This window comes from Phytophthora infestans, genomic scaffold (genome assembly GCF_000142945.1).
Source record: "Phytophthora infestans T30-4 supercont1.12 genomic scaffold, whole genome shotgun sequence".
NCBI lineage: Eukaryota > Oomycota > Peronosporomycetes > Peronosporales > Peronosporaceae > Phytophthora > Phytophthora infestans.
In genome coordinates this window covers 1,272,980-1,286,462 of record NW_003303747.1, presented here as the reverse complement: position 1 = coordinate 1,286,462, position 13,483 = coordinate 1,272,980, and the positions used below count along the sequence as shown (strand labels likewise).

The window sequence follows — 13,483 nt, the reverse complement described above, 5'->3', positions numbered from 1 at the left end:
TTCCCGATAAATTTTCCAAGAGAATTGGAAAACTGTTGCGAATCTACTGAAACGGTCTATGATAGGCAAAACATAGTTTTGCTCCTTTTCTCATTGGCTGAATTATTTGACAACCCAGCACCGAAAAATACTCAGTTGGGAGATTTAATAACTTACCTTTTCCTACAATAATCCATAACCCCGGGGTAATCCAACCCACAAAACCCTCACTGTGAACCCTTACAATGACCCAGGTGTCATTGCTGTCGGTGTGGGCGCTGCCACCTTCGGACGCGACGATGGCGCTAGGCAGCTGGCTGCTCTTCTTCTTATTCGCTCGATTCTTTTTCTCCTGGTGGCTCTTCCGCGACTACGCCGTGCGCAGTGTCGCCACACCGCTTCTCTTCGCTGCCTCGCTGACCTTCTCACTGAGCATTTTTGAGATGGTTTTGTTTGAAGTGACGGATGTGATGCACGTGAGCAGTCGCCAGTGGGTCTGGCGTGTTGATCTGATCGCTATGACGTATCTGGTGGTGCTCGTGCTGCCTCTCTCACTGTTCTACGCGATGGCAAGGGAATATGGAGTCGAGAGACGGCAAGCCGCCATAACGGCCTGCACACTGCTATTATTCTATCTCTACGGCTTCTGGAGAGTCGGCGGGGTGCTTGAGCCAGATCTACCACGTCAGTCAGTCGAAGGTGCGTCGATTGGTGGTGCATTGAGTGAAATTGAGGCAGTAGATGAGGAGACTCGAGGGCTTTAGTGCTGACGAGGATGCTATTGTGGCTTTTGGTCTTGTTATTCGCAGCGCTGTTCTCTATTCGCAATTTTGTGAGCCGCGTCAGTCTGCTTGGTGTGCTGTTTATGGCTCTGCTGTCCGGTTTTGGTGCAGTTAACTGCCCGTACGAGTACATGACGTTCTTCTGGCGACGAGTAGCTGAAGAAGACATCGAGTTTCTGGAGAAAAGGCTGCGTCATAATCTGGATATTTTGATCGCCAAGAAGAAACGACTGACGCTGGAGCTGCGTGCATCTGCAAGACGCCAAGACGAAGAAGATTTAGCTGGTGGGAACAAGACCAGTTCCATCTTTTCTCGCGCGTTCCGCTTCTTCTCGTCGAAACAGGACGACACGACGTATATCAAGGGGCTTGAAGCAGAGATCTTGACGCTGGAGAGTCTCGGACGAGAGCTGTTCCTGGAGGTGAACGATATGAGAGACGTGCAGGCCAGATCCCTGCGGGCGAGGACGTTACGGGGCCGCGTGTTCAACTTCTTCGGCTATGTCATGTCTGCCTTCTGCGTGTACAAGATGGTCATGAGCACAGTTAACGTGGTCTTTCGGAGGAGCCGAGACAAGGATCCCATCACCGACGCCGTGGAGAAGCTGCTGTATATCTGGCCATCACTTGCGGAACAGCTGAATATTCGCTTCGTGTCGGAGGTCGCTTCGCTTGGCTTTGTGGGGATCCTCGTGTTCACACAGACAAGAGGCTTCCTCGTGACGTTGCTCAAGTTCTTCCGCACCTATTCGAGCACTGTATCGTCGAATAGTGTCGTGCTCTGGCTGGCGCACCTCATGGGGATGTACTTTGTCTCGTCGTTTGTCCTCATGCGGATGAACCTCAGTCCGCTGCATCGGTACGTCAACGAGTGGGAGTGAATCTATAACTGTAACTGTAGCTCTAATTCCGCTCTATTGTGACCGACAATCACAGACAACGAATCGACGAAGTGCTGGGAGAGATCGAGTTCAACGTGTTTCATCGGTACTTTGACATGATGTTCGTGGTGAGCGCGTCGTGCAGTATCGGCGTTCTGGCCCTGACCAAGTTCTCCAAGGCCTCACGGACAGCTAATAACGATTACGGCGCGCACGACAAGTTCCCGTAACTGGGTCCATCCATTTAAATTATGAAAAAACTGGCAGGTCTTGGCTAGTCTTGGACGAACGGGAAGCTCAAGAAGTCGTTGTACAGCAGGTTGCCGCTAGCGTCGTAGTGCGCGGCCCGGTAGCAGCGGTTGCAAAAGAACATGGGGTCTACCACCGCCATTCGGTCCCCATAACACACATACTTGGCGCTGTAGTTCTGACAAATCAGGCAGTTGCGCAGAGGACGGTTCAGCGGATTCGGTAAACGTAGAGGGAATATATCCGCGCTCTTTGGAGCGTCAAGTTCATGTGGAAGACGAGCATCTCGAAGACGTAGCAGGTGCTCGCACTCTCCCTGATGAATGTACACTCCCGGCGCGTCAACGTGGAGCTCCAGATCAGCAAAAGTGGACGAGTGAAGACTCCGACGTGCTCGATCGCTGTCTGTAAATGCACCAAACTTCGCCTGGCGTTCCGGTTTGGCTCGAATCCAGCGTAAAATCTGCTCGGAGTAGTCCAAACTCCCACGAACACGGCGATCCACAAAGAATGTCTGACCAAAGTAGGCGAGCTTGGACGCCTTCGCGTGTTCGTTTAATCTCTCGTCATTTGCACAGACAATGAGATCCACAAGCTCCGAGATTCTCTGCGAGCGGCGCACAAGGAACGACTGCGTCTTCGCTGGATCCTTGCTGGGATGCAGCACGTCGAACCACAGAATCGGGTCGTTGTCCTTTGGAGCAGCCTGCTTGCCCACCTTGTCCTTCGCCTGCTGCCCTTCGTCGTTATCCCCATGCTCGTGCACATCCGGCATCGGCCGAGCGAACTCAAAGCACATGGCCGTGTCCGTATCCGCCATCGATCTCTTCTGTGCCAGTCGTCTCTTCTTGACCTTAAAGGTGTCTACGAACTTCTGCAGACGTTCGCTGGGGATTCTCTCGGCTCTTAAGTCATCGATATCGTCCAGTTCTTTAAATACGGCTTCAAACCTCACTCTTTCCTTCTCCATCTCCTTCTGCAGCTTCTTGCGCTCTTTTCTCTTCTGTCTCACAGCTGCAGTGGCCGCTTTCTGCTTAGCTACTACCGTCGCCCTGTCCCCCTCTTGCGGATGTTCTTCCTCCGACTCTGTCGCCACATCCTCATGCTCCCCCCCAATGCTGCTTAGTCCATTGCCCTGCAATGCTAAAGCAGCGATGCGTTGGTATTTCTTTATTCGCTCGCTGTAAGGCAGCGCTTTGTCAGTCAGCGCCGAGTCTCCTTCGTTCCAGCGCCTCAACGCGCGGTAGATGCCATCGTCCACGGCCTTCTCCAGCGGTGGCAGCAGTATATCATCCACGCTGATGTCCACAGAGCTAAATTCTTCGTTGGCGGCCTCATCCAAAGGCATTAGCGGCGGGAAGAGCGCCTCGAAGTCCATCGCACGTCCTGGCCAGTTATGTCAATTACAAATCGATTTTCGCAGGGGATGAAAATCTCGCTAGTCGCCATAATGGCTATATTTATTTACAGTTTTGGGTTGGGTGGGTTCATGTAATCTACCTGAAAGGGAAAACCTTTTCCAACAAGTACGCCGACATCTCAATAACTTACCTATTTAATAGCTGGACAAAACGCTCACGCCGTGAGCTCGTGGGTCGAGAGCGACTCGGACGTGCGGTGCACCACGCTCACATCTCGGGAGCAAAGTCGCGTGAGCTCCTTGTCACTGCCGAAGATCCGGGAGAACAACCCTCCTTCGACCTTGCGAGCCTTGCTGTGGCATCGAGGCAGACGAGATGGTTTGCGCTGCAATACCATGGCGTACTGGTTCTTCTGACATCGTCTCGGGCCGTCGCCTTCGTGTCTTCGCGGGTTGCAGCTCCAGACGTTGTCTTCAATGATACTGGACAGATACTCGGCGATCTCGTGGTGTTTCATCTTGGCAGCGCCCTTCCGAGCCTGAAACAAGCAGCCTCTGGTGGAATATCTGCACAGCAGTATCACACACTCCAAGTGTCCGTTCTTGGCTGCGTCTTCGAGTGCACGTGGGTGTGGTCCTTCCATCCGATGTTTCCCCAGGAACTCGACCACTTTGTCATGTCCGAAGCCTGCAGCACACCCCATAGCTACAGTCGTACACCCTTCCGTGCGGTGGTCATGCAAGAACTGTACGACTTCCAAATGGCCATTCGCTGCAGCCATGTCCATGGCTTCGTATGTGCAGCCTTCGGTCCGATGGTCGTGCAGATACTGTACGACCGCCAGATTTCCAGCGATAGCAGCTGCATCCATCACTCCAGGCGTGAACCCTTCATAGTCGTGCTCATGTAACCATCGAATAGCCGTGAGATTCCCTCGCGACGCAGCGAAGCACAATTGCCACGGACGGATATGCACGAACTTCCGAGGCACATGGTGATGCAGCCAGTCCATGACTGCCACATCCCCGCTATAGTGAATAGCATAGTTAAGCAAATTGCCTTCGAACTCGTAGCCTATGAGGTTGCAGTGCGTTCCGATCCATTGGAGCGCGTTTAGTCGGTTGAACAAGACGGCGCAGCGTATAACCTCGTAGAACTCGAGACGAGGGTTGCGGCGGTGCTCCTGTTGCCTGGAGACTCGCAGTAATAGCTCTAGCATTTTTAAATCGTCTCGAACGATTGCACATTGCGGCAAATAGCCGCGAGGCTGTGGGTACAGCGCAGTGACCGGAGTCAAGTGTAGTTTCCGTTCCTTGGACGCACGCTCGGCTTCCTGAACCGCAAATGCACCCACAGCGAGTGGAACGCCACTCATGAAGCCGCCGATGTGGCGAAGCAGTTCGTCCTGCGTCAATACCAGCAGTGCCGGCGAGTTACCGCGAGGGAAGAGCGCCATGAAGTGCACGAAGCGATGAGTCTCTTTTGTTGTAGTTTGGAAGCTGCGAACAATAGTTTATGGTGTAGTGTACATGACGTACCCATAATATTGATCACTCCAAGCAATTCCAATGAGCATGCATGGGCCACTGCGAGAAGTAAACGTTCGTTGTTTTATGCCTTCGCGACGGCCTAACGACTTGTGTGAATGATTGTCTTTTGGATGCGGGACCGAGTCAAGTTGGGTGCGTGATTTACTCGTCGTGGGTTAAACACGGTTGCAACTCCTTTTTTAGGAGAGGGGGGGGGGGCAGCACACCTCAGTGGTAATTCACTTTCCTTTCTGAATCAGAGCTCGATGTTCTTACCGATCGGACATGGTTCAGCTGGTTGAAGTCAACCTTGACTCAACTGTTGAGCGGATTACTTGGTCGTCAGCTGCAGCGATTTGCCGAGGGCGGCACGTTTCTTGCTGCCAATAATGCCGTCATCTTCATCTTCTATTGGCGATGAATTTCATCGTCGAGTGCGTACATGCACGACTCGAGCTGCGTCGTTACCGCGATCGACGCGCAGACTTATCAGCATCTCTCAGTGTAGTGCCCCCCCCCTTCAAGAGGACGTACAAGCAGCATTAGATGGCGTTTCGCAAATACCAACGGTGTCTGTAAAAATACTCAACATGAAGCTTTGGCTTTGGTGGAGGGGACAGTTTTGCTTTCAACCGCGCCTCCCTGTGAATAGCGCTGATCCGCAGAAACCACTGACGACATCGCTGTCGAGGTCTTGTGGAGCAGTCTGGCGTCGCTGGCTTCCGATCGTTTTCGGGTTTATGCATGAGCGTGACGCCCAATCTGCTCTTCCGCCCGGCCCTAGAGCAAGCAATATGGCGTTCTCGCTGCCTCCGCAAGCCTTTCGGTCGGGCCATAACAACTTTCCGGCAACGACAAACGATGCGGCTACGGTATCCCAAAAGGCCGACGCTACCTCCTCTGCAGACGCTACCACCGCGAGTCAAAGCACGAACCCAAAGAATAAAACAGGGCTGTTCGGCTGGCTGCTTCGCCGGAACCGAGTAGCCGACAACCCGAGCGAAGCGAGTGACAACGCGCAGGTGCTCATCAAGAGCCGACTACTATTTGTCAACGACGTCAAGCGCACGATGGAGTACGCCGCCTATTTGCAGAAATTCCATCGCGCTGACCCCTACTCGGCCAACACTGTGCGCTCGTCCAAGTACTCAGCCCTTAACTTTCTCCCAAAGTCGCTCTTTGAGCAGTTCCGTCGCGTGGCCAATTTCTATTTCCTCATCATCTCGCTTCTTCAGTTGTGTACAGACTTGTCCCCTACGAACGAATATTCGACGATTGGACCTTTGATGCTCGTACTGACTGCTACGATGATCAAGGAAGGGCTGGAAGATCGCGCGCGGCATCAACAAGACTGGGTCGTAAACCACGGCAAGGTCGAGACGCTCGACGGTACGGTAGAACCAGGTAGAAGCAAGAGTAGGGACCCCGAGAACGTGTCGCGTACACTTCATCTAGGAGATTTCCAATCGATCTATTGGAAAAATGTGCGTGTGGGTCATGTGATCAAGATCCACGATCAAGAACAGGTACCGGCCGACATAGTGCTTCTATTTTCCAGCCAAGGAACGGGTGAAGCCATGTGCGAGACGTCCAGTCTCGATGGCGAGTCCAACCTCAAAGTCCGTCACTGTATCAAGTGGAATCGTATCATCCCGTATACACCCAAAGAGTTTGGAGACTCTGTACATGGAGAGATACGCTGCGAGGCGCCGAATAAAAGACTGTACAGTTTCGACGGAGTGGTGCGGATCTCTCGCTCGAAAACTCAGGCAATCGGTGAACCTCCCAGATCCTATTTGGAGGTTCGGTCACTCGAGAATGAGGACGAAGAAAATGCGCCGGAAGCGGAAGAAATCCCCATCACGATCGAGAATGTTCTCTTGCGTGGTATGAAACTGTGCAACACGAAATGGGTCGTTGGAGTCGTTGTTGGCGGTGGGAATGACACGAAATTGGTGCAGAACATGAAGTCAATTCCGTCCAAGTTCAGTCGCTTGGACCGGATTGCGAATCGCTGCATCTTCCTCATTTTCTCGGTCCTTTTCGGTGTGTGTTGCTTCAGCTCCATCCAGGCGTCTCTGTTTGTTGTAAAAGTGCATAAGAAACCCGGTTACGCGTCGGCATACCCCTTCGTGGCGCCATTCCACCCAGCCTACGTCTTGGAAGCGTGGGTCACGTATTTGATCCTGTACAACAATATGGTGCCGATCTCGCTGTACATCAGCTTGGAGGTGGTCAAATGGTACCAAGCGCGACGTATCGAGAACGACCCAAAGATGTACTGCCCCCTCACTGGTCGTGGCGTGACGGCACGTACGTCCAATGTGAACGAAGATCTCGGCCAGATCAAGTACATTTTCAGCGACAAAACGGGGACGTTGACCAAGAACCAAATGCTCTTCAAGGTGTGTAGTATCGGCGGTATTATCTTTGACGGGTCGAACATGCAGCACCGTCGAGCAGCTCAAGCTGGCAGCGAAGATCTGTCTGTGGGCAGTGATATGATGCTCAAGTTCGGCTCTGCCTCCGCTGTTCGAGGGGGTAGTTCGGGCCGAGAGGGGGGCACGGATGGCAGACGCAAGTCCAAGCACGTGTCTGTGACGGAGAAGGACGTTCGGTCGTACTCGCAGATGATGAAGTTCGTGGAGAACCCCTCGCGTTTCTCCGGTAAAGAGCTGCACGCTGTGGAGTTGGCTCGTCCATTCTTTCGCTGCCTGTTGCTGTGTCATTCGGCGTCTGTAGCGCTCGAGGGCCCCTCGGATCACACTGACGCTCATAGTACAGTAAGCCGGACACCGACAGAAAGCAGTATAGGAACAGAAAGCAGACGCCACAGTGCCGGATACAACTCGTTCACGAGCAACCTTGCGGCTGTAGAGGCAACGGATTCCTTCCCTTCCCTTGTCAAGGGTGACCGGAAGTTCTTCGGCTCCTCACCAGACGAAGTTGCGCTTCTGAATGCTGCACTGGAGTTCGACTGCGTGTACGAACGTCGAGACGGCGATGTCATCCACATCCGATTGTTCGGCATACCCGAGTCGTATCAACTTCTGGCCTTGAACGAGTTTGACAGTACACGGAAGTGCATGTCTGTGGTGGTGAAGCGATTGAATCGAGCCGATCGCCACGACTCCAAGCTGGCTCGTGTTCAGGACAATTTGGGGGATCTGGAACATACAGATCTGGATGGCATGGTCAGTGATTCTGAATCCGAAGACCAAGACATTCTGGTGTTCTCAAAAGGAGCTGACACTGTCATGTTTGCGAACGCCAATAAGGACCAAGATATCAACAAACTGGCGCTACATGTGCACTACTTTGCTGCAATGGCTCTCCGGACGTTGTTACTTGGCTATCGCACACTGTCGATGGCGGAATATACCGAGTGGAAGTGCGAATTCGATTCCGCCAAGAAAGCGTTGTCAAGTCGAGAGCAACTATGCGTGGAAGTGGCAAGGAAAATTGAGAGAAGCACCAAGTTATTAGGCGCCACTGGAGTGGAAGACCTCCTTCAAGATGGCGTGAGGGAGTGCATTTCCCAGTTGTCTCTTGGAGGTATCAACATCTGGATGCTTACAGGAGACAAGGACGAAACAGCCATCTCGGTTGCTCACATGTGCGGCCTCATCGGTCCCAAGAGCAAAATCATTATCATCAAGGGGAAGACGAAGCAAGATTGTCTCGATGAGATCGCGAAAGCCCGACGGAAGCTCAAGCGAGAAGGTGTGTGGGTCCCTGGAGTGGCGTCTCAGGACATTTCGTTAGTGATCAACGGCGAAGCGTTGGAACTCTTACTGGCTGATGCGCTCACGTCGAGCAAGATCAAAGCGCAAATATCGTCCGTCAACGCCAACCAAGTGGCTCCTCACGGAGACACTCACAGCGCTACAATCGACGTGCTACGAAGCGAGCGAGACACGCGACTTAGTGGCTCCATGTCGGCCAAGTCGATGGGTAATTTGCCGTTCCCAGGGACCCCAAACTCGCGGCATCGCTCGAGCTCAAGACCTGGATCAACACGAGCATCAATCACGGACCCCAACGGCAACGTTCAATTGGCGCACGAATTGTTCCTCGAGCTTGCTTCTCAGTGTAGAACCGTGGTGGCCTGTCGACTGAGTCCAATGCAGAAGGCTCAAGTTGTGAGCTTGATGAAGGCTGCACCAGGCACACCACTTACTCTCGCTGTAGGAGACGGAGGCAACGACGTGAGTATGATACAGGAAGCTCATGTGGGCATCGGTATTTACGGACACGAAGGGATGCAGGCGGTGCGTGCTGCAGACTTCGCCATCGCCACATTCCGCCACCTTTCGCGACTTCTGCTCGTGCATGGACGCTGGAATCATCGACGAGTGGCGCGCGTTATCTTGTTCTCCTTCTACAAGAACATGGCTCTCATCATGACGTTGTTCTTGTATTCTTTCTACAACGGATACTCGGGTCAAACTCTGTACGAATCGTACTTGATGGTTGGCTGGAATGTGCTGTACACGGTCCTGCCCATTTTCGTGCTCGGCATCACAGATGAAGACATTCGAGACAGCGCAGTCCTCCGGTTCCCGTTCGTGTATCGGAGCTCTCTTAGAAAGAGCGAGCTGAGCATCAAAGGACTGAGTTTCTGGGTCGCAAATGCGCTCTTCCATTCTCTTTTGGTGTTTTACTTTGTCATGAAAACCATGGGCGGGGTCTCCTCGAAAGACAGCCATACGAATGGACTTTTCCCGGACGGCACTGCTGTTTATGGAGCGCTTATCATCACAGTAACGCTGAAGGCTTCTCTACACATGCAGTGCTTGTACCGCTGGACTCGAGCGCATTATATCTCACTGGTAGGTGGGTTTCTGGCGTACGTTCTGTTCGTGGGGGCGTACTCCCAAGCGTACCGAATGTTCCCGTCTTTCGACGTGTTCCGTGACTTCCAAGGTCTCGCACACATTCTCTTCTCCGAGATGCTGTACTGGGCGATGCTGCTCTTCACGGCGATCACTTGTCTCTGTGTTGACTTGGCTGTCATGTACTTGAGGAAAATGTACTTGCCTTCCAGCAACGATATCATCCTCGAGATTGACAGCGGGCTCGGTGACCTCCCCTCCATACCAGTTCGTAACGCCGACGGCTCCGTTGACCATTCTCGCGCTGCCAAGTTGATCTACAGCTCGTCAGGGCGATCAGAGGAAGGAAGTTACAGTGGAGCGAGCACTGCAGTCGGTGGCAGTATAAAGGGGGAGCTTACGCCGTCTCTACTAGAAGGCGAGTGGAGCCAACAATTCCGAGACTTCGACCTGCCCACAGAACACGACGAGCTCTCGAAGCAGCTCGTCTCCATCCAACGCGAACTGGCTCAGGAGATTGGACATCCCGACCCACTAATGCAAGAAGACGACGCGCATAGCTCTCGCGCTCTCAGAGTTCAGCCTCCAGTGCATCCACTCACACTCGAGTTCATGGGGGAAGAACATCAACGTCTTGAGATGGAGTACGAGATCACGTTTGCCTTCCGAGAACGCAGTCGAGTGATGTTGTGTCTCAAGGTCATGGCGTTTATGATTCCTCTGTACGCAGCCTACGAGGTGCTGTGGGAACGCGAGTCTTCGTACATTTATATCCGCGTGGGCTACTTCGTCTGCGACGTGTTATTCATGCGCTTCGCCCGCACCAAATACTTCGTCCAGCACTACCAGATCGCGATCCTGCTCCCGTACTGCATGATCGGCATGGCTCTTACGCTGACCATCTCCGACACGGGCAAGTTCGCGGCTGCGCTGTACCCCGTGGGTCTGTTCGTGGTGATTCGCGTCAAGTTCCTCTACGCGCTGATGCTCTCGATCTACAACTTCGCCTTCTACATGCTGGCGGACAGACTGAGCTCCATGAACTACAGCAACAGCGTGGACCTCACGGACCTCATGCTTTTCGCGTTGTATCTGGTGTTCGTCATTACCTTCGGAGCGTATGCGTGTTACTCGCTTCAGATCACCATGAGACGAGACTTTCTCCAGAGTCGATCGCTACTCATCGAGCAGAAACGATCGACTCAAATCCTCAAGAATATGCTGCCAGAGCACGTGGTTCAGCGTATGCAGAAGGGAGACACGCTGATCAGCGAAGACGAACAAGACGTGACGATTCTATTCTGCGACATCGCGGACTTTGCCTCGTTCGTGAACCGCTTTACCCCCACCGAAGTCGTGTCTCTGCTGGATCGCGTGTACTCGCTCTTCGACCAAATCTGTCAGAAACATGGCGTTCGGAAGATGGAGACGGTCGGGAAGACGTACATGGCTTGCGCTGGCTTGCAGGGCAAAGATCACGGTCGAGAGGCGGCACTGCGAGCTGTGTCGATGGCGTTGGACATGTTGGCGTGTCTGGACAAATGTCGGGCGTCGAATGGCGACGGGATAAAGCTGCGGATCGGAGTTCATTCCGGTCGTGTGGTGAGTGGCTTGGTGGGTATGAAGAAGCAGCAGTTCTCGCTGTTCGGAGACACCGTCAACACCTCCTCGCGTATGCAGTCGACGGGCGTGACGGGGCGCTGTCAGATCTCCCAAGTCACGTACAAGAAGCTGGTGGGTCATTTCACCTTTGAGGAGCGACAGATCGACGTGAAAGGCAAAGGAACCATGACCACGTATCTCGTGGGGGAGCCTCTCACGGAGGTGGCTCAGCTGTCGTGTCTGGGTCAACTGGAGTTCAGTGGCAAGCGAGACTCGGCCATGATGTCCACATCGATCATAAACGTACGTCGCGCCTTCGAGCAGGACTTCCTGGCTGCCACTCGAAACAAAATACTGCACTCAGCCAGACAGAGATGGAAGAAATACGACCCGATTCGGATGCTACTGGGCACGCCTCCCGATCTCGCGTCGTGGGGAGGAACCGACACGAGCGAAAGCGTGGAACAGCACATGCTGACGGAGATTCGACTACTGAACATGTGCTTCAAGGACAACGACATGGAGAACAAGTATCTCGAGAGTACGCTGTCCAACCGAGTAGAGGGCGCTCGCACAACGCTCCTTGCTCTAGCAGTGTACGCTTCCTTCACTTGTATGCGCGATCTCTTGGTGGAGGTCTTCTCGGTGGTCAGCTCGTATGCTCCGCAGAAGGAGATCTCGGCCACGATGTACTCGATCCTACTGTTCATCCGGAGTCCGTTTGTCATCGTAGCCATCCTGGTGTCACGGAGAGTGAGGGACGAGTTCGTCTTTTACTCGGAGTTTAAGCTGCGCAATGTTCTGCTCGGATTCTACCTCGTTGGACTCTTTGTGTTTACACTCACGCAAGCGCTGCTATGGGGGCTCAACTACGAAGCAGATCTCGACACGTCGCCTCGATATGTGAACTTGTGTCTCGATACAGTCCTCGCGATGTTCGTAGTGTCCAATGGCAGATCCATTCTGTACCGTCACGTGGTCGTCTTTAACGTGATGGCGCTGATCATGGTGTCCATTACGACGTTGGTGTCACTGCAGAGATACCACCAGGACGCAGCCAAGTTCAACTCCAAGTTCAAAACCAGTTACCCCATCGTCCTCACGTACTTCTCCGTGGTGGCCAACATCATCGCGTCCCAAAGTGTCGAGTTCTTCACACGACGTCAGATCTGGCTCAAGACTCGTACGCAACTGGAGACGATGAACGCCGATCGTTTGTTGTATCAAATGCTTCCGGCTGCTGTGGTGATGCGCCTGAAAGAAGGAGAAATGGTGTGCGATCAGCATCAACAAGTGGGTATTTTATTCTCCGACATCAAGGGCTTTACATCCATCGCCTCCCAAGCCGCCACCGCTCAAGTGGTCAACATTCTGGCTTCTCTCTTCTGCGCCTTCGATAAGCTGACTGAGAAGCACGGAGTGTTCAAGATGCAGACGATTGGAGACGCCTACGTGATCGTATCAGGTCTGCCGTATGTGGATATGAGTCTGGGTCCAGGTGTGGTAACTAGCTCTGCAAGTACAGCCGACATGTCCATTGCTGACGTGGCGTCGGCCAGTACTCCGAGTATCGCAGGTATCGCTTCAGGGTTTATGAGAGTGTCAAGCAACCGCGTGTTGCCGCTGGAACGGAAGAACGAGATCGTGGAAGGGCAGAACGGCAGTCCACGAGGCTCAGGCTCCAAGCTGAGGTCACATCTCTTACGACGAAGCACACTGAAGCACAAACACCAGATGCACTTACGTAGCCATATCCGTGACCTGTTGGCCATGGCTCGAGATATGCACAAAGAAGTTCGCAAGGTGCAGGACCCGAATACCGGTGAACGGTTGCAGATGCGAATCGGTATCCATATCGGTAACATCATCGGTGGTGTCATTGGAACTACCACTCTACGTTACGACATGTGGGGGCCTGACGCCCTCACAGCGAACGAACTTGAGTCGAATGGCGTTCCTGAGAAGATCCTTGTCAGTCTTGTGGTACAGGAGGTGGTCAAGGACATGATCGACATCCGCTGTACGCCCCACCGCAAGATCAACTTCACTAACGTCCCCATGATGGATACATATCTTGTTGAGTTCATCGAGCCCGACGGCACGGGAGGCAGAGCAAGTGGCTGCATTGCAGGTAGTAGTACAAGGGAGAACAGCGTGATACCACCCGAACCACTTAACCCTTCTCCAGGCTACGTAGGCTCCGACAACGACACAAATCGGTCTCAAAGCCCACGGGAACAGACAACCCCCCATTAGATAAACAAA

General features: G+C 53.2%; 4 protein-coding genes across 4 annotated transcripts; 2 read left to right on the top strand and 2 right to left on the bottom strand.

Annotated features, from left to right (window-relative positions):
- Window positions 1-224: 224 nt before the first annotated feature.
- Window positions 225-1,872, top strand: PITG_07946 (uncharacterized protein; the record flags this gene model as incomplete). The annotated part of the gene is made up of 3 exons (XM_002904106.1): window positions 225-678; window positions 789-1,620; window positions 1,698-1,872. The coding sequence occupies 3 exons, from the start codon at window positions 225-227 to the stop codon at window positions 1,870-1,872; spliced, it is 1,461 nt and encodes a 486-aa protein (XP_002904152.1).
- A 44-nt stretch (window positions 1,873-1,916) lies between these two features.
- On the bottom strand, window positions 1,917-3,269 carry PITG_07945 (snRNA-activating protein complex subunit 3, putative; the record flags this gene model as incomplete). The annotated part of the gene is made up of 3 exons (XM_002904105.1): window positions 1,917-2,585; window positions 2,658-2,891; window positions 2,937-3,269. The coding sequence occupies 3 exons, from the start codon at window positions 3,267-3,269 to the stop codon at window positions 1,917-1,919; spliced, it is 1,236 nt and encodes a 411-aa protein (XP_002904151.1).
- A 197-nt stretch (window positions 3,270-3,466) lies between these two features.
- PITG_07944 (uncharacterized protein) lies at window positions 3,467-4,708 on the bottom strand (the record flags this gene model as incomplete). Its single annotated transcript, XM_002904104.1, has 1 exon — window positions 3,467-4,708. One exon carries the CDS (start codon window positions 4,706-4,708, stop codon window positions 3,467-3,469), a length of 1,242 nt encoding a protein of 413 aa, XP_002904150.1.
- Window positions 4,709-5,575: 867 nt separating this feature from the next.
- Window positions 5,576-13,474, top strand: PITG_07943 (phospholipid-transporting ATPase, putative; the record flags this gene model as incomplete). The annotated part of the gene is made up of 1 exon (XM_002904103.1): window positions 5,576-13,474. The coding sequence occupies one exon, from the start codon at window positions 5,576-5,578 to the stop codon at window positions 13,472-13,474; it is 7,899 nt and encodes a 2,632-aa protein (XP_002904149.1).
- Between the last annotated feature and the right edge of the window lie 9 nt (window positions 13,475-13,483).